At 46.2% G+C, this 20,094-nt stretch overlaps 5 protein-coding genes across 5 annotated transcripts; 3 read left to right on the top strand and 2 right to left on the bottom strand.

Moving 5' to 3' along the window:
- Nucleotides 1–77: 77 nt before the first annotated feature.
- btn (buttonless) lies at nt 78–1,409 on the top strand. Its single transcript, XM_002053932.4, has one exon. The coding sequence runs from the start codon at nt 969–971 to the stop codon at nt 1,407–1,409; it is 441 nt and encodes a 146-aa protein (XP_002053968.1). The 5' UTR covers nt 78–968.
- Nucleotide 1,410: 1 nt separating this feature from the next.
- Nucleotides 1,411–2,801, bottom strand: LOC6629535 (MKI67 FHA domain-interacting nucleolar phosphoprotein). Its single transcript, XM_002053933.4, has 3 exons — nt 2,609–2,801; nt 2,207–2,551; nt 1,411–2,152 (listed from the first exon to the last, which is right to left on the bottom strand). The coding sequence occupies exons 1-3, from the start codon at nt 2,702–2,704 to the stop codon at nt 1,493–1,495; spliced, it is 1,101 nt and encodes a 366-aa protein (XP_002053969.1). The 5' UTR covers nt 2,705–2,801; the 3' UTR covers nt 1,411–1,492.
- Nucleotides 2,802–3,147: 346 nt separating this feature from the next.
- Nucleotides 3,148–4,538, top strand: Dph5 (diphthine methyl ester synthase). Its single transcript, XM_002053934.4, has 2 exons — nt 3,148–3,479; nt 3,629–4,538. The coding sequence occupies exons 1-2, from the start codon at nt 3,345–3,347 to the stop codon at nt 4,337–4,339; spliced, it is 846 nt and encodes a 281-aa protein (XP_002053970.1). The 5' UTR covers nt 3,148–3,344; the 3' UTR covers nt 4,340–4,538.
- A 356-nt stretch (nt 4,539–4,894) lies between these two features.
- On the bottom strand, nt 4,895–6,304 carry CSN6 (COP9 signalosome subunit 6). Its single transcript, XM_002053935.4, has 3 exons — nt 6,290–6,304; nt 5,678–6,062; nt 4,895–5,617 (listed from the first exon to the last, which is right to left on the bottom strand). The coding sequence occupies exons 2-3, from the start codon at nt 6,053–6,055 to the stop codon at nt 4,973–4,975; spliced, it is 1,023 nt and encodes a 340-aa protein (XP_002053971.1). The 5' UTR covers nt 6,056–6,062; nt 6,290–6,304; the 3' UTR covers nt 4,895–4,972.
- A 288-nt stretch (nt 6,305–6,592) lies between these two features.
- On the top strand, nt 6,593–19,462 carry Apc (APC-like). Its single transcript, XM_002053936.4, has 4 exons — nt 6,593–6,813; nt 10,164–14,176; nt 14,985–15,138; nt 15,204–19,462. Exons 2-4 carry the CDS (start codon nt 10,233–10,235, stop codon nt 18,699–18,701), a joined length of 7,596 nt encoding a protein of 2,531 aa, XP_002053972.2. The 5' UTR covers nt 6,593–6,813; nt 10,164–10,232; the 3' UTR covers nt 18,702–19,462.
- The last annotated feature ends 632 nt before the right edge of the window (nt 19,463–20,094 follow it).

The raw sequence follows: 20,094 nt of genomic DNA, 5'->3' as shown, positions 1-20,094 counted from the left end.
ATTTTCATATTATCGCTTGTCAGCAGGCACTAATTAAAAGGGGTCAGAAAATATACAATTTTAAAAAGGTGTAGCAAAAAGCCATACTAATTTATTTCTAATTGATATAGGCAAATCAAAAATTGATATTCAAAAACAGATATTAATTTATTTTTTATTTACTTATATCAGTATTTTAAGAGTTGAGTCCATTCTCTTAATGGCGTTGCCAGATGTTGTGTGCTGTTTGGCGGTTTTGTTGCGAGTTTAAAATTCAAATATGTCACTAAGTTCCGAGATTATTATTTTATCAACTAAACTTTAAAAAAAACTATGGTTGCTTTGTATTATTAATATTGCAACTTTTAGAATAATGATGACATCAGGTTGCATGCCAACTAATAGACAAGTTGCGGTCAGTGGGTAAAGTTGAGGAAGTGGCACAACCAAATGATGCGCGAAAACTAAAAAGCGCGTGCAATTGGCAGTCAGTCATCTACTATATAATACCCCAACTGACGATCGACTTTTACGAGCGATATTAAAATTTTAGAGTTCTTCAAAGCGCACAAAGCACTTGACTCATGTTTGTTTGTAGACCTAGAACCACACACATGCGCGCTGCAGCTACTTCCGTTTTTAGTCAGTTTTCTTTGTTTTGTTTTTGAGATCAGCGGGCTGGTCATCCGAGTCTTAGAAAAACAACAACATAGTTTGTGGGTGTCACAAGCGCTCAAAGGCAAAGCAGAGCACGCGACGTTACGGCTGGTTGGTCGAGCCGGCGGTGTGGGGAGCTGTGTGTCCAGATGTTGCGCACAATTATCATATCAGCAGCACATCATTTACATTTAAGTGGAAAAACAGATTGAGCCAATCGGCTGCGGAGAGTGAGAGCCAATCAGCGGCTAGCAGAAAAGTCGTTTTAAGAGGCATCTTCATGTGGTCGAGCGTTCAGTATTAATTAGAGTGTGCGCCCAGAAGGAACTCCAATGAAGAACTGCAGCGCCAGCAACACGGATCCGACCGCTTTCTACGTGAATGACACAAAAGGTTGGCCCAACTACGACGGCTATGCGGAGTATGATTACAATTATGAGCAGAGCAATGCATCCAGCTATGAGGATTGCGGGAAAAGGTTCTGGAACAATGCTGCGCCAAATGATTACCACGCATCCACAACGACTCCAACGCAGCCAAATGCCACAGCACCCATCGCTCAGCGCAAGGAACGCACTGCGTTTACGAAAGCCCAACTCAAGCAACTGGAGGCTGAATTTTGCTACTCCAATTATTTAACCCGGCTGCGTCGCTACGAAATTGCCGTCGCCCTGGAGCTGACCGAGCGCCAGGTGAAGGTTTGGTTTCAAAATCGTCGCATGAAATGCAAGCGCATCAAACTTGAATTGTCCGAATCCACAAAAGCACATTAGCTTAAATTTACAAAGAAAAAAAATAATCATTTTTTATACAACGTTTTGTTTACTTAACTATTATGGTAAAAAATATACTATAGTTACTTCTTCAGCTTCTTGACAACTTTTTTTTGCAGCGGCTTGGCCAACTGCTTGGCCGCGGCCAGCTGCAGCGTTTTCGTGGCCGCATTTTTGGTCACTTTGGACGCTGCAGTGGGCTTCTTTTTCTGCACACCACCCGTGCCGGGTTTGCGTTTGAGCAGCTCAGACTGGCGCTCAGCGCTAGTGTTTTTCTTAAGCGACTTTTTAGCTGCTGGTTTTGGTTGCAGCTCTTCCTCCATCTCATCATCGTCATCGTCGTCATCATCATCATCTTCAGCGTCGTCGCTATCATCTTCAGCGCTGTTCAGCTCCTGTTCAGTATCATCGTCACTTGCATCTACATAGTCCTCATCATCCGAGTCTTCGTTGATGGTGTTGCCCAGCAGATCTGCCAGTTCCAGTTCTTTTTCCGGCGCTTTCTGTTTGCTGCTGTTGGAAGGTTTCGATTTCTGTTCCGTTACCTTTGATTTTTTGACAGGTTCGACAATAAAATTGGAAAAGTCAAGTCCCAAATGCTTAAATTTGTTTTGCATCTTCTTTAGTTTTTTGATGCCCAAAACAGTGCGTTTCTGGCAGGCACTTTCGTTCCAATCGTTTTGTTTCTTGACACTGCGCTGCGTAGCTTTGGTTACATCCGAAACATAAATCTCTTTGCCAGCCTGGAAACCACAATATTAGGCACTATGTATATTCAATCTTTAACCGTTGCTTACCTTATTTGTGACTTTTTTCACTGTTTTCTTGAAGTAATTGAATTTTTGCTGCTCGGGCGGTATGTACGAGGCCTTGACCACTTTCTGAAACATCAGGTAGTTGTCCATGGTATCTGCCGCTACTTTCGCCACCTCCGGATATTCGAACTCAACAAATGCGAATCCTTTGCTACCGCCGGTGCGCTCGGAACGCGCAAGCCGCACACGCGTTACATGTCCGAACTGTTTGAAATATTGACGCAATTGCTGCTCAAAGAAGCCATGTGGCAAATGTTTGATGAACACCACACCGCGCTCCTGCTGCGCCTTTGGCTGTGGCTTGGCGTGGTTCAGTTTCTTTTTCAACTGCAAAAATGGTGGCGCATACAGTTTGGGCCCCGTTATTTGGAGAGACTAACTCACCTGGCCGGAAATTACGGTTTTACTTTGGTCGGGCGATTTGGACGGTGTCACTTGTTTCTGCATCTTAAAGGGCTTGGGTTTCTTTACAGGCGGCATCTTGACGTTTACTATTATTTAATAAACAAACACAAGAATAGGATGAGACAAATTTTAAAGCTGCAGCCGCACGTGGAATATACAGCAATAAATCGGCTGATTCGATAACGATAGTTAGCCAATGTTGAAAAATATATTAAGCAAATTGAAACATTTTTTTAGTATTTTTTTGAGTGCATAAATGTTAACAAGGGCAGTCCTGTTAGAGCAATTACGCGAATCCGCTTAACAGCATGACGAGCATGCACACAGAACTGCAAAACTGAGGGTATTTTAATAAAAAAGTGAATCAACAAATTAGAACTGTTGTTATAATTATAAATTATTATTATTTAATACATTTTAATCCCAGCGCTAGTGTGACCAGCTTAAAGAAATACATCTTTCCGAAGCGCCATTAAATCAAATTGGAAAATGACGCACATGGCAACACTGTAAATCAGATGTTAGTGCAATCGCGTCGTCCGCGCGTGAAGAAGCAACAAGCGAGGTGCAAATCTAATATAACGGGCACGTGTCGGTTTCCATCCATAGCGCTTAAATACATTTACACATATATATATATATTTGCAAAAAAAAACAAAAAAACAAATACTCACAAGATAAACAATTGTAAATTGCGCACAAATATCAAGACAGAATGTTCTATCTAATTGGACTCGGTCTGGGCGATATCAAGGATATCACAGTGAAAGGCCTTGAAATTGTAAAGCAATGTAGTCGTGTGTACCTGGAAATGTATACCTCAATTCTAGGCTGCAGCCTTGAGGATATGGTGAGTAGGGACAACTGTGCGTGAGGCGCAAATATTAAATCTGTATATGTATATATATATGCGATTAATATACGTTTTTTTGGTTTTACATTGTTGTTGTGTTGTTTTTTTATTTCTGTTTTGTTGTTGTTGTTGTTGTTGTTGTTTAGCAAGAGTTCTATGGACGCCCCTTGCTGCTGGCTGACCGTGACCTGGTGGAACAGGGCGCCGATGAGATTTTGGCTGGCGCTGGTGAGACGGACGTCGCCCTGCTTGTTGTGGGCGACCCCTTTGGCGCCACAACGCACACAGATTTCATTTTGCGCGCCAAGGAGAAGAACATACCCTATAAGGTTATACATAATGCGTCCATTATGAATGCCATTGGCTGTTGTGGCCTGCAGCTGTACAAATTCGGTGAAACTGTCTCTATACCGTATTGGGATGAGACTTGGAAGCCGGACAGCTTTTACGATAAGATTAAGCTGAATCGCCTGCACAATATGCACACGCTCTGTCTGCTGGACATTAAGGTTAAGGAGCCCACCCTCGAGTCGCTGATGCGCAAACGCAAGGAGTACATGCCCCCGCGTTTTATGAGCGTCGCCGAAGCCGCACAACAGCTGCTGACCATTGTTGAGAAGAAGGATGCTCTGGAACGGAATACAGTGCTAAATGAGCAGTCGCTGTGCGTGGGCCTGGCACGTGTTGGCCAGGATACGCAACAGATTGTTGTTAGCACCCTGCACGGTATGCGTGCCACCGATCTGGGCGGCCCGCTGCACTCACTGATCATACCCGCCAAGGAGATGCATCCGCTGGAAGTGGAGTTTTTGCAGCAATACGCTGCCAACATTAAATTGGACGATTATAATCATTAGAGAATGGCCCACCGCATGAACTTTATGTATTTAAGTGTTTAGGACACATTGAATTGAATTTAAGTAGCTTGAAGCTCTATGAAGGATGAGTAAGATGAGAAAGTGATATGCATACGTATGTGGTTTCCCCCTGCTTAGTTCCAACTGTGTGTAGTTTGCAAACAATAATAATAAAAAATCGAATTATCAACAGAACAAAGTATGTATTCTGGCTGGCTATGTGCAATTTATCTAGCGAGTTTTCCCATATGGGGTTTTACATAAGAACTTTTGATGAGATTTACCTCTTGTAATTGCTTAAAAAATGTTTCCATAGAAGTTATATAATATAGCGGTCTGATAAGAGATTACTCAGAGGCTCGTAATTTTCCAACAACATTCCAATTTAAAACATCAAAATTAAGAATCTGCGAAGAGTTGTATCTAGTTAGTCACCTGGGACACCTATGACTATATCGATCTGGCTTTTTATATGGCTCAAGTGTAGCGTCATGGCTGGCCTCTGAGCTTTACAAATTTGGTGAACTGTACCAGGTAATATACAAGGAACAACTGTTTGACATTGTGGTGTTTTTCATTTAATCGGCAGCAATTCAGAATATATATAAAATAAATATCTCTCCATATGTCCGCTTAGGGATAGAGGCCACGCATGCGCCGCGATGAGCCCTGACGATCGTAAAGCATATTAAATTTGTTGACAAACTGATGCATATCGTTGCAGCCCTTGGTCAGCGTGCCCAAATAGCTGATCAGGCCCACATCGTTGCATTGTGTGTAGAGCTCCTCCTGGAAGGCGGGCACCTGCATTATGGGCAGACGATGGCACAAGGCATACGCCTCACGCAATATTTCCTGGTTCGCCTTTAGCTTGCCCGCCTCGACATCTTTGATGTATTGCAAAACGATTTTAATGCGCGTATTTAACATTTTAATGGCGCTGTCCTGGGCAACCAAATGCTCAGCGACCACACTCTTTTCGCCCGACTCGTTTGTGGTCATGCGTGCCACATGATCCACACCAATGCGTTCGGCCTCCTCGGTGGCCAGTGTATAGGTAAGCGGAACAAATAGCATGGTGGCCTCGCCGTCGACCAGATCGATTAGCGATTCGAATAGCTTAACAGGCAGCTGGTCCACGCTGCGTGGCAATGGGTTCAATTGCAGCATGATGGGACATTCATTAATCTCGGCTATTTGTTTTTGAATCTTTATGTCGCTCGCAGTGGGACTGTCGCCCGTTGTATACCAGCCAATGAAGTCCAGATCGCTGAACACCTGCAAACCACAAGTACTTATGAACTGGCCACTATTTGGATTCAGTTAAACACAACTAACCTGCTTGTACTGCTGCTCCTTCTTGTTATAATAGTCCTTGTTGATGATTGTTTCCTCCGCAATTTCATCGGTTTTGAGCTCAAACGAATTCATAACCTCGATGTTGCGACCCTTTTGTTTGCCTATCAGTGCGCCATACACTTGACGTGACTCGCCGTGCTGTGCCCGGAAGCGTGTCCAATGCTCCGATATATTCATTATGACCAATGGATGCAATGAAATTGTTACCGACGCAATTGTACCAGACGCAGCCATAATATTGCCTTTGATTTGCTGTTGTTTGTTGCTGGCAGCATCGCCAGCGGATGAAGTTGCTGCCGCTGAGGCTGATGTGCTCGGCTTGGCGGTAAGGTCAACATCAACGTCCATTTGTTCCATGCTGTCACTGTGGGAGATTTGCGAACACGAAAATGAAATTACAAATGATTTGCAATTTAATCTATTTTGTGTTTGCTGTTTTATATAGAATTTATCGACTAGCCGCCACCGCTTATCGATTAACGATAACGATATAACAATTTTGATATGTTTCTTTGTCTTGTTTGTGCGCTATTTAGTCTTGTTTTATATGAATGCAATTTGTTATTTTATTTTATGGCAATAACCGCTTACTCTAAGAAATGACTCTAGCCCCAAAGGCTTACCAGCAACTTTAATTTACGCAAAGTAGCTGATTAGTTTATAATTACTTGCAACACCATTGGGGCGTACTTAAAAAATCCTTTAAAAAAAAATTCTATTAAACAGTAACCTGAAGAGTATTTTAAATATAGGCATTTTACTGAAAGCTGTGATTTTGAGCAACTGTTAAATTTAAAATTCGAGCCAGCATTTGGTATTTTTTGTCTCAAGTGTTCGCTGTTAATAACAGTTCGTCGAAATGTTAAACTATAATCGTTTTGTATAGTCCATCACTAGTTTATCACCAATAAGATTTGGCTGTGCCACGGATAACCGCTGAGTACGGACGGTTGTCGTAAAACAAGAAATATACGTGCGCTATTATTTGTTTTATCGCGAAATGTGTAAGAATTATAAATAAATGCAATCGCTCAAAGTAAACATTTAAGATAAAGCATGAAATGTGTCTAATCAAGGCAGCAGCTGTTACGAGCCACTAAGAACTTTTGGTCAAGGTATGCACTTAACTTGTCGCTGTGTGGGAGACTCAATAAAATCTTCTTTTTATGTATGTGACAAAACCTACAAGATTTTTCGAAACACTAAATGTTTGAAGATACTTTGTCGCTCATATGGCAATCTTAATTATAAGTAGATCATTAAAGCGAATGAAGAGCTTGACAAGTTTTCAAGTTGTTAGCGTTTTTCGTTTGCGTTCATCTTTCCTTTTACAGGAAAAATCAATAAAATCCAATTGGCGCGCGTGTAAGTGTGCGTGTTTCAGTGTGTGCGAGCGGCTGCGCCGTGTGTGGGTGTGTGCCTGTGCATCTGTATTGTCTTTTCAAACTGCAGGCTCCTTTATCAGCTACTTTGGTCGTGTGCGTACCGCTGCAATGTCGTTGTTGCTGTTGTTGTAGGTGCTGTTAAGTGAATGTGGCACAGCTAATTGATAAGTTTTCATTTATATTTAGTCATTTTTTCCCGCTCTTATTGACCATAATTAATCACTTTGTCTATGTCTGCATTCGCACTGTGGTTGCATTCGCAAATTAACTGTTAAATGTGTGCATGTATATGCGTATGTACACATGCATACATATGCATGTTCATGTATTTATTTATTATGCATGCTCTGGGGGGTTTCGCATGTCGCTGTTGTATTTTTATTGTTTTGGTCGAAAGACCGACGAGAGTCACAAAATAGATAAACTACTTGCATAGTTAAAGTATTTAGTTTCCCTTTTACTTTGCTTCCATTTACATAATCATGATCTCTGCTTGCAAAAAGAAAACTGGACAAGACGAAAATTAAAAAAAAAAAAACAACAACAACAGCAAAGGCGAACGACGTTCATTAAAATAACACATACCTACATACACACATACTGGCATGCGCATACATACATACATACATGTACGTTCATATTTATGGGAACGGGCGCGTACTTTTATTATGCCACGAAGGGTACTTTAGTATTGTCTTCGAACGTGTAACGTCTTGAACGAGGCATTGTTTTTATATGCAGTTCTTATTAGTAATACAGTGGATCCTTACAAAAAAAGCCATTTATTACAGAATTGATTCTAATTTTCAAAACATTTGAATTTTGTTAAAAATGCTAATAGTTTTAATTGTCCAACATTATTGACAGTATTTAATATCTTTATAAGTAATATATGAATAATATCTTTATCACATATTCTCAACCTTCTATATTTATGAGTTGTCTGTTTCACATATTATTTGAACCCAGAATCAACATTTATCAAAATAATATATTTACTGTTTAATTTGTCTATAGCATATGTGCTATTAATCAAATTTTGTATTTTTGAATGAAGGATTATCATGCGGATAAATATATTTGAATTATTTTGTAGAATAGGCAAGGGCATTTGCTATTCGCTTGCTTGCGATATCTTTGTTTTCGTGCTGTTTTTTTTTTTTTTTTTTTGCGCACACTTCCATTATATCTCTTTAATGTCTGTTGCCTGCCCATCTCATTTCTCAGTCTTCAATCGTCTACTACTTGGGCGATAGTTCTGCTGTTTGGATTTTTGGTATGCAAAATGTGTGCCAAGCCAAAACGTCTCTTCCTTTTGTGGTCTGCACATATATATGTGTGTGTGTGTGTATATGAATGTATGTATGTATGTATGTATATGTAGCTGGTCGGTTAATGACATGCAAGACAGCGGGAGTTGCGGCGGCAGAAGAGACGCCGGGCTAGACAAGTGACGCATTCGAATTCTTTCTGATACTTGCCAACAATAAGCGCAAATATAGTACACATACATATGTATCTAAGTATGTACAACTATGTACATAGGCTTTGACTAATTGATGAACTGTTGATTCATTCGGCATGCTAAAATGCCGGCTATGTACGTAATGTGCACATGTGGGAATGTGCTCCATTTATCATACCCAGCCAACTAATCAGAGGCCGTTGCTTATCAGACTGCTCCGAATTTGTATAGCTGCGTATTATATTTCAGAAAGGGTTGCACATGGATTGAGTAAGCAGTTTGGGGCTAAGTACTCGTTGGCAAATGTACGTCATTTCCAGGTCTTTCTTCATAAATGATTTCCAACTGTGTGACAGTTCTAATTGGCATTTTATTTCCAGTATCAGTATCACCTTATAGCTTGAGGTTAATTTCAATTCAATGTACTTACTATATTTGAAATACAAATACTTTATTTCTAAGTACCAATTCAAATGGATTTTTAAAAAAATGTGTATAATATTCTATTTCATGCCATGCAATTCGGATCATGTCCAATTGGAGCGTTGTGCGAATTCGATTCTGTTGAGTTTGCCAATTGGAGCCTAAAGCATTTGATTTGTAGGATTGTCCCAATTCACAGACTGCTGTTCATTTGTGAGAATAGTTAACTTAACCGTGTCATAGATCAAAGCACACACATTTGTTCATATATAGACATATATATGTATTTATATTCATGTGTATACGCACATATCCAATTATACGGCGCATGCGCCGCTGCCATAAGAAATGCAGCTCCCAATTGCACAGCGCATAACTCAGCGGCAGCTCAAATGAAAAATATAACAGCAGCAGCAACACTAACACTAACAATAACAATAACAACAACAATGAAATTAAGCAGCTGAAAACGCATCTGTATCTTTTTCATGCACTGGAAATTCCGCAAAGACGACGCCGATCCGCTAACTTTCTAAAAAACAAAAAAAAAATACATGCAGCGCGAGCTAATCATGATCATAATGATTGTATTAGTAGTACAAGGTAACATAATCAGAGGGTATATTAAACTAATGATGCATTTGGTAATTGACTAACAGTGATCAATGTAACACATTCCGTTATCTTGCGATAACGCACTGCCTTTCTATGCGATTTTCAAATCGCTGACTAGGACGATACGCATTTCAAAAGGAACACTGCAGTTTTTCTCATTATTGGGGACTTACTGTGGCAGAAATTAGATTTATCTCAAAAGCTCGAAGGGAATTACAACAAACCAGTTTTATTGCGTTGCATTCATAATTGCATAAGTAAATCTTATTAGGAAAAGGGTATCTGGTAGCCGATGTCAATTTGAGCTCAAAGTTGTAGCCGTTTATTACCTGTTGTAGACCGCAGACTTGACTTTACACCTGATATTCTGATGCCTCGACTGTTGCTGCATTCGCCAGCGTCTCGCTCAAGGGCCCAACTTGGCCAACTGGTGGTGGGCAGAGTATATACTATGTATATTTATGTATGTACATATATGTATTTGTCGATATAAATAGAAGTGCGCCGACTCGACGCCCAGCTGATCAGCCAACTCATCTTGCAATTTATAACCAACGCCTCTCACTCGTAATTGCAGGGCATGGCGCATTGACTCTCTGGCATACTTGGCTCTAAAAACCAAACCAAATCCAGTTGAGCTGGGATCATGTTGCAGCCAACGCTGACGCCAGAGCTGGAGGATGGCGGCGGTCAGGACAGCATTGTTCTGGGCATGGCTGGCGTTTGCCTAGACGACACCGATGTGGATGTGGATGTGGACGTGGATGTCGATGTCGATGCCGATGTGGAAGTGGATGTGGATGCGGTTCCCGATCGTAAACCACATTTCTTGGACTATGATGCCGCAGTGCCGCCAGATTACGAGGACAACTATGGCTATAGAACCGCCGCTGGGGAGCAGCTGAAAATGGATAAGAAATTCGAGCGTGATGGCGAGATTAGCGACTATGAGCTGGCCGCCAGTGGCTATACCAAGAAAGAGTTCACCCAGGACGACAATACGCTGCATTTTACGCAAAGCAGCGGCGCAGCCGGCAGCGCCAAGAAGCCAGCCAAGCACTTTCTGGACGAGAATCCCATACCGCCCGACTATATGCTGGCGCAGGAGCTGCGCGAGCATCGCAGCCTAGATCGCAATTTTGAGCGACAGTCGGCGCAGCAGCAGCAGCAACAGGACCTTTTGCCAGCGCAGCGTTTGGGCTCACCAGCTGGAGGAGCAACTACATCAGCCGCATCAAGTGGAACAAGCGTCGCAAGTCGCGTTTCACGCAGCAAGGAGCCCTCGTATACGCTCTCTCGATTTCTGGATGCGGATGCGGCGCCGCCGCCGTTGCCGCGTCTGCCTAAAGGTGCCGCCTGGACCAGCACAAGCGATGTGGATGCCACGCTCGGCGCCAAGGTCGAGTGCGTCTACTCGCTGCTCTCCATGCTGGGCTCCAATGATCCGTTGGAAATGTCCAAAAAGTTTCTCGAGCTCTCCGGCAACAGTCAGAGCTGTGCAACATTGCGTCGCTCCGGCTGCATGCCGCTGCTGGTGCAGATGATGCATGCACCGGACAATGAGCAGGAGGTGCGCAAATGCGCCAGCCTCGCGCTGCACAATGTGGTGCACAGTCATCCGGACGAGAAGGCGGGCAGGCGTGAGGCCAAAGTGTTACGCCTGCTCGATCAGATTGTGGACTATTGCAGTTTCCTCAAGACGCTGCTGCAGAGCGGCGGCGAGGCCATAGCCGATGACTCCGATCGTCATCCCTTGGCGGCCATTTCGTCCCTGATGAAGGTCAGCTTCGATGAGGAGCATCGTCATGCGATGTGCGAGCTGGGCGCACTGCAGGTAATACCCAATCTGGTGCATTTGGATCATGCTGTGCACGGACCGAAGCCGGAGGATCAGTGCTGCAATTCGCTGCGCCGTTACGCACTGATGGCACTCACCAATCTCACATTTGGCGATGAGAACAATAAGGCACTGCTCTGTGGCCAGAAGCAGTTTATGGAGGCGCTGGTCGCCCAGTTGGACACAAGCGGACCCGACGATCTGCTCCAGGTGACGGCCAGTGTGCTGCGCAATCTCTCCTGGCGTGCCGACAGCAACATGAAGGCGGTGCTGAATGAGATTGGAACCGTGACTGCACTGGCCAAGGCCGCCATGCGCAACAAGAGCGAGAATACACTGAAGGCCATACTATCGGCATTGTGGAATCTTTCGGCGCACTGCAGCACCAACAAGGCGGAGTTCTGTGCTGTTGAGGGTGCACTCGCCTTTCTGGTCGGCATGCTCAGCTATGAGGGACCCAGCAAGACCCTGAAGATTATCGAGAATGCTGGCGGCATTCTGCGCAATGTTTCCAGTCATATTGCCGTCTGTGAGCCCTATCGGCAAATTTTGCGCCAGCACAATTGCCTGGCCATACTGCTCCAGCAGCTCAAGTCGGAGAGTTTGACGGTGGTGAGCAATTCGTGCGGTACACTGTGGAATCTATCGGCACGCTGTCCGGAGGATCAGAAGTTTTTGTGGGACAATGGCGCGGTGCCGATGCTGCGCTCGTTGATACACTCCAAGCATACCATGATCTCGGAGGGCAGCTCCTCGGCGCTGAAGAATCTGCTAAATTTTCGGCCCGCTGTACAGAATCAGGATCAGTTAGATCCGATTGCCCGCTCCATGGGCCTCAAGCAGCTGCCCACGCTGAAGGCGCGCAAGCAAAAGGCCCTGCAGCAGGAGCTGGGCGAACGACATGCCGAGACCTGTGAAAACCTGGAGAGCAACACCGGCAGCAGCATTAGCGCCAGCCAGACGCGTCGTCATCCAGCACCCACACGCTTGTCGCGCTCCGCCCTGCTGACTAAGAGCGAGAGCCGTGACTCTGTCTATTCGGCCAAGTCGGACACGGCCTATGAGCACTTGATGCGCTCCGATGCCGCACAGCGACAGGGCAACTTTGAGCTGGAGCTGGAGCACGATGCGGAGGCCACTGAGGAGCAGCCCATTGATTATTCTGCCAAATATAGCGAAGGTGCTGCCAACAGCAGCAAGACAACAACATATCAAGAGACGGATTTGGATCAGCCCACAGATTTCAGTCTGCGCTATGCGGAAAATCAACTGGAGCCCGATTTAAAGTCAACCACGAGCTGTACGCCGGCTGCCAAGGCAGCGACGGGCGAAGGGCAAGAGATACTGCTCATTCTGGATGACAGCGTCAAGTGTTATCAGACCGAGGATACGCCCTATGTCATATCGAATGCGGCATCTGTCACGGATTTGCGACAGGCGGCCAAAGCGGAAGCGGAAACATCGCCGCCTGCTGAACCCACCATCAAGCCCAGCGAGGCGGAGATTGAGGCGGCGGCACCGCCAGCGCCCATCAAACAATCATCCGCAAAGCTGTCCTCTGCTCTGCCATCTGGCACCTATACGCCCGAGAAGCCCATCAATTACTGCGAGGAGGGCACGCCGGGCTACTTTAGTCGCTACGATTCGCTCAGCAGCCTGGACGAACCGGGAAAATCTGCATCGAAAGCAGCCAAACCCGTCAAGCTGGAGGAACAGCAACCGCAACCGGAGCTGCAGCAGCAGCAGCAGCAGCAGCAGCAGCAGGAGGAGGAGCAGCCAATACCGGCCAAGCCCAATTCGGCGCTGGAGACGCCGTTAATGTTCTCCCGGCGCAGCTCCATGGACTCGCTGGATGTGGATGTGGCCAATTGTGATGACAAGAGTTCGGTGGTCAGTGATTTTAGTCGTCTGGCCAGCGGTGTCATCTCACCCTCAGAGCTGCCCGACTCGCCCACGCAAAGCATGCCGCAATCGCCCAGGCGCAGCAGCATGGCAGGCGCTAGTGTTGTCCTGCCATCTGGCGGGAACGATCAGCGACCCCTGCGCAGCGTCTTCGAGGATGATCTAAGCAAATTCAATGTGGAGCACACGCCCGCACAGTTCTCTGGCGCGACCAGCCTGAGCAATCTGAGCATTGCGGATGATGATAAGCCCCTGTGCGTGGTTGACGTCGAGGATAACGATGTCGAGAAGGAGGATGAGCTGCTACTGGCCAGCTGCATCAATATGGGCATGCAACGCGCTGCGGTAGTGAGCACAGCTGCAGCTGGAGCTGCAAGTGCCACAGCAACGGCAGCAGCCACTGGCGAAGAGACCACGCGCAGCTATTGTACCGAGGACACGCCCGCGCTGCTCTCCAAGGTGGGCAGCAATACCAATCTCTCTGCCATATCCATTAGCTCGACAGCCGAAACGCAGCCGCAACGCTGCTCGCTCAATCTCTCCGACGATGTCTCTTCCAATGCCTCCGATTGCGGTGGCGGCGGTGGCGCTGCGGCCGTGCTGCAGCAGTGCATTCGAGATGGCATGCAGAAGCACAATCCTGTTCCAGTTGCCGCCTTGAATGCTGATCCCATTGCCATGCTGCGCAGAGGTGGCAATTTGCTGCCCCCCTATTTGCCCGTCAGCGATGAGATGAGCAAATATCTGGTGGAGGATAGTCCCTGCAATTTCTCTGTCGTCTCCGGTTTGTCCAATCTGACTGTGGGCTCTAGTCTAGTCGGACCTGCGGTGCAGCTCAAGGAAACAGCTGGGTAAGCGTGACGTTTTCTAAGCTCGATGTTTATAATAGTTTTTATTGAAGTTGTATTTCATTGTGAAAAATTGTTGAAAGTCTGCTTTAGACCGATATCGCAAATCCACCGACCTAGGTGGAATACAGAATTTTGAACTCGGGAAATATTGTCAACGCATTTTATAGCCTGAACCCATTCAAAATGGATATAAGGGCATAATGTATTTGTGCAACATCCAAATGTATGTAACAGGCAGAAGGAAGCATCTCCGATCCCATAAAGTATATATATTCTTGATCAGCCGAGTCGATCTAGTCCGTCTGTCTGTCTGTCTGTCCGTCCGTCCGTCCGTAAAATTTTAGATGTAGGTGCTCCTAGTGTCTGCGCAGATCGAGTTTGATTCCGATAATCGATAAATTATTACGTTTCCATGCAATCGATAGAATCGATATCGATATCCTGTTTTTTGGGCAATTTTCCCTAGTATCCCCTAGTCTCTAGCTCTCGACTAGAACCTCTTACTTGTTTATATTCCATTCCTTTCGCTATGTAAAATTGTATGAAGAAATGTCTTTTTAATTTATGGAATATCTACAGGACTCTAGGTCTTAAATTTAAAATTAATAAATTAATGTTTCCAGCGATTTATATTAATCCACGCACACGGGTGGAAAACGGTTAAATGACCATTGAAAGACTTTGAAAGGTTTTTGTTTTTATCCAATCGAATTCAAAAAAATGTCTATATATCAATATAAAAAGGATTTAAAGGATTGGAAAAGTTCTTGTACCCGAGCATATATCTAAAGATCTTTGTTGTTTACAGCATTGCCGAGGCAACTGCAGCGAAGGCTGGCAGCCAAGCGGCAGCCGTGGCACCCCAAAAAGAAGAGAATACCAGACGTCCGCCGCATTGGCAGGATGACTCGCTGAGCTCTCTGTCCATAGACTCCGAGGATGATACCAATTTGCTGAGTCAAGTAAGTGCAGCGGATTCATATAGTATGTAAATGAATTAATTGAATTTACCGTTGCCCTTGCACAGGCTATTGCCGCCGGCTGCAATAGACCCAAGTCGAATCTTGGCTTCAGCACGAGCGCAACGAGCAGCAAGCGTTCCAGTTCGCTGTGCTCCACAACGCAGCCCATAGCCATCAATGCAGCCACCTCGGCGTGCTCGCTGAATTCGGCGATTAGTTCGCGCAAGACGGTGCAACAGGAATCCTACAGCTCGGTGGATTCCAGCGACTCGAATGACAATCAATCGAAGTCGCTGTTCGAGCTGTGCATACTGAATGGCATGTACAAGTCCAAAGAGCCGGGCAAATCGCAGCAGCTGCAGCAATTGCAGCAGCTGGGCAGCTCCTCGGCACAGTCCAATCCCAATCTCAAGCAGTTTGATTCGCTGCCCGTGCAGTTGCCAGTGCAACCGAAGCGCCAGCGTCAGCATCATCATCATCATCATCATCATCACCATCACCAGCATCAGCATCAGCGGGAACGGGAGCGTGAACGCAAGGATGAGAAACTGCTGCTGGAGTGCATCAATACGGGCATATCCAAGAAAATCAATGCCGTGCCAAAAAACGCGCAAGCTACGTCTGCAGCTGCATTGGAACCGTGTCACCCAATGGCGGCTACTACATCAGCAAGTGCCAACAGCACAGCAGCTCCAGACGTAGAGCAGAAATCGCACGCAATATCAATCCCATACAGCAGCCAATTGCCCAAACAGAGCAGCCTGCCCAACCACGACATCGACACCGACACAGACGCAGCAAAAAGTCCAGCTCAAAATCTAGAGATCGCGAACACGATCGTTCACATGACCGTTATTGGGTCTAAGTTGCCGGAGAACGATGCGGATCGCTCCAGCGACGAATCGAATCAGTCGTTTATACTGGACACCACAGTCCGGCTCGATGAAATTTCGGATGCCAGCAGGCAACGCATCAATGCCAGCTGCAGTTCAGACAAGCATAAGGATCCCGATCTAATGCTCAAGTCTGTGGAGCGGCTCACCCTAGAGTTTGTGACCTCCGCGGAGCAATTGCGCACGGGCAATCACAGTCACAGTCACAGTCAGAGTCACAGTCAGAGCAACAATCACAGTCACAGTCACAGCCAGAGTAACAACACCTGGAACGAGCACACCTGTCCCAATGATGTATCCTTTCCCAGCATTAGTCAAACGGCGCCAGTGCTGGGCTCGCTCAGCCTGGATGATGATGATGCTGACGCGAACGATGCGGATGCCACACAGGCACCGGATCTGCATGACTTCGCCGAGATTACGCCCACCAATGAGACGCATATGCCAAGCTCATTGGGATTGGTTAACGGCGAGGCAGCAGCAGCAGCGGGCTTGGCGCAGACGCAGCCCAACTCACTGGAAAGCCACACTCTAACCGAGACCTTGCTAGAGCAGCAGCAACAGCAGAGTCTATCGTCCGGCCTGAACTTCCAGCTGGGCGGTCAGGTGCTGAGCGCTGCAGTGCGCAGCTGCGAGCAGCAGCAGCGGCTGCTTCTGTTCAATGGCACCAGCGCCTCCATGATGACCAACTCCACAATGATTGCGTACGAGGCGCGCGCTCTGGCCGAGAATCTACAGCAGCTGCAGGCGTGTGACCATGACGATGCCATCAACCATGATGACAGCACAGCACAGCAGTTAACGTTCAGCATCAATGGCAGCCTGGATTTGGACAATGTGCGGCCGCCTTCTGGCATGGAATCGCTGAACTCTGCCTGCAATACGCAGCCCAGCTCCTTGCGGTTGGCCTTGCCCAGCAAATCACCCAGATTTGCGCGCAAGGCGTTTCCAGCTGGTTTGATGGCCAGACGTGCGCTCGGTCAGCTGGCGGGCAGCGCTGAGAGCGTAAATTCCAGCTGTAATCTGCTGGATAACATTAAGCCGCCATCGCTTATGGATGAGCTGCTGGACTCCATGATCAGCGTAGACAGCATACAGTCCGAGGTGGCGGATGCCGATCAGGACTGCAGCATGGCTACAACCATATCGGTTTCCAACTACGAGACGGCCGCTTGTGACGATCAAACGCTCACATTGACCATGCTCCAAAGCTGCTGTGACTACGATGACGAGGAGGATGCCACCATGAACGAGGACTTTAGCTCGGCGGAGTCAACGCCCAAACAGGGCTCGACTCCCTCGCCAAATCGACGCACACTAACGCCCAAGCAAAAGCGTCGCCTGGCCAAGGATCGCTACAAGACGTACACCATCACGAGCAGCGCTCTAGACGCGACAGAGGCGAATGAAACATTGCGTATTGAGATTGAGGAGTCTGTGCAGTCTTCGGCAGCGCCAGCGACACCATCGCCACGGCTTAATGGCAGGCGACGCGGCAGTGCCGAGCGCTACAAAACCCAGCTTATCGAATGTCCGCGCCAGCTGCTGCTCTTGCAGGATGATTGCGCCAGCGAGCAGCTGTCCTCCATGCGCGCCATGATGCAGCAGTTCACTTACATTACAGACATCAACATTGGCCAGCCCAGTCAGCCGGAGGAGGAGACGCCCGCTGCGTTGGATGATCCGCCCAGCTGTGAGGGCGATCAGAATTCGGAAACGGAATCCTGTCATGGTCGCGGCCAGTCACCGCCAGTCACGGCAGCGTCACGGCCCAAGCCGCTAACGCTCAAGAGAGCGACGCCGCCGCCTGCTCTGGAGCCAGCCGCGGCTGTCAAGGTGGTGCGTGGACGCAAGAAGCCCGCCTACATCTCGCCCTACAGCATGCAAAGTCAGCGCAATAGCAGCGCAGCCGCCGTCGCTGCCGCTGCTGCTGCCAAGAACAAGACGAAGACGCTCTCGCCGACCATAGCCAAGCGTAATGCTTTACCGGGCACACGGCTGCCGGCCAAAAAGAAGACAACTCCGCCACCTGCAGGCACGCGTCTGGAACGCCAGGGCACGTTTGTCAAGGATGAGCCCACAAATATGGACGCACAGGTGCCCATTGTGGAGGCAGTGAGTCCCACGCAGCGCGCCTCTAAGCTGCCCACAAAGCGTGCCACACCAACAACAACAACATCGGCTGCTTCACCCAAGCGCGTCATAGCCAAAGCCAAAGCAGCGCCTCGCGTGCTGCCAACCCAGCAACGTGCCAATACCAATATACGCCTGGCCAGCGCCAAGGCGGCCGCCGCCTCACGCGTAGCCGCCCAAGCGTCGCGGGTGTCAAGCACAACGCCGCCCTCGCGCAGCAATTCCAATTTGAATGGCGGCAGTGCAGCCGCTGCTGCGGCGGCGGCGGTCAAGATTAATCAAGCGCAAAGTCGCATAGCCAACATTTGGAAGCGTGTGGATGAGGCCAAAACCAAAACGAAAACCAAGCAAACAACCAATCTGAAGACACAGCAAACGAAATCTTCCAATACGCTGAACGGCACAGCGGCGCGTACCATGGTGCTGCGCAGCTCCACATTCGACAACACGCCGCCAGATGCTGGCACGGTCAGTCAAGCAGCCGGAGCAGCAGCTGCTGCCCGATCCCGGCTGCCCGTTGGAGGTGCGCGCAAATAGAAACGAACGCACAAAGCGAATCCCGTCTTGCATTTTCGCGTGAATAGCAGATAAACGGAATCAAGGAATGTTTATTATATATATTCAATAATATATATATCTTACAAACCTATATAGTCTTGATATATATATATATATACATATATCTCCTTCTTCATTTAGCGGGTAGCTAGATTTGTTAAGCGTAGAAACTATATCTAATCCAATTCACAGTCAGAAACGAAGAGCCTAAAACACATTGAAATCAGCTCCAAGTTCGTGTGTAGCCAAATGTATTGCATTAAAATAATAAATTAGATATTACTTCGGGCCTTTTCAGATGTGTACAACCTATATAGAGCATATCTATATCCTATATACCTACGAAACATATATCAGATAATACGATATTCAAAGTTGTAATATTTATCAATATTATTTATAGCAGGTATATAAGGTCTATGTATGTTGGGGCTTCTTATTCAAATGGGCCAAAATTAATCAAAAAATAAAAACAAAAAAAAAAACAAAAACAAATTTTATACACATAGTGAGCGTATTAGCCGGTCGGCTTTCTTTCTGCAAACCAAATATTATTTTGAGAATGATTATTGTAACACATTTGTAGTCATTGCTTTTTAATTATCATAATTTTATAAATCTTTATTTGATAAGCGTATTTGTATCTCGTTTTTAGCCGCTTTCATGGCGTTCTTTAGTTTAGCTTTGATTTAAGCCGATTTAAATTTCTAATAATATATTAAATATTAATAAAAACGAAATGTTTTCCAACAAAAAAAAAGCATTAAAAATTCAATTTATTATATACGTATAAATTGTCCGATTGTCCTCTTATATTCATAATATCAACAAAATTGGGAGCACTTCTCTTTTTTAAAGCAAGAGCCTTGTGCTTTGGTATAAGCCCTGAACATTTCATCAGGTTTGGATAGTACTTGGTAGACAACTGAGGCTAATTAATGTAGTTAAATTCTCATAGTCAAATAGTTTCTCAAGATTTCACTCCCAAGTGGAATGGATTTTCCGAGAACGTGTGAAATACCCCTCAAATGAATATGAACCAAAGGCTCGTTGGAAATGAGTTACCTAAAGTACAATTTTAGCTTCATAGTTCTTGAGGATTGCATTGGTCATCAAGCAGTCAGTCAATCAGTCAGTCGGTCAATCGTCAGTCAGTTGGGATTAACATCATTCAAGTGCTCTGAGAGAAAAAAAAAAAACTTTAGATTTTTGAATTTATTTTTAGTTGTTAGGTGGAATTTAGGGCAAATGGTTCTGTCAGGCATCGGTCGGCCTATAGGTTTGCCAACTGAAATTCCAGCTCTTGCGGCTGATTCACCCGTTTTGAATAGAGAAACCGACGAAGAGAATGCCGATTATGTGTATAGGGAGC

Source organism: Drosophila virilis, chromosome 2, assembly GCF_030788295.1.
Source record: "Drosophila virilis strain 15010-1051.87 chromosome 2, Dvir_AGI_RSII-ME, whole genome shotgun sequence".
In the NCBI taxonomy this organism is placed as follows: Eukaryota; Metazoa; Arthropoda; class Insecta; order Diptera; family Drosophilidae; genus Drosophila; species Drosophila virilis.
The sequence above is the reverse complement of the archived record's forward strand: the minus strand, read 5'-3'. Positions and strand labels throughout refer to the sequence as shown.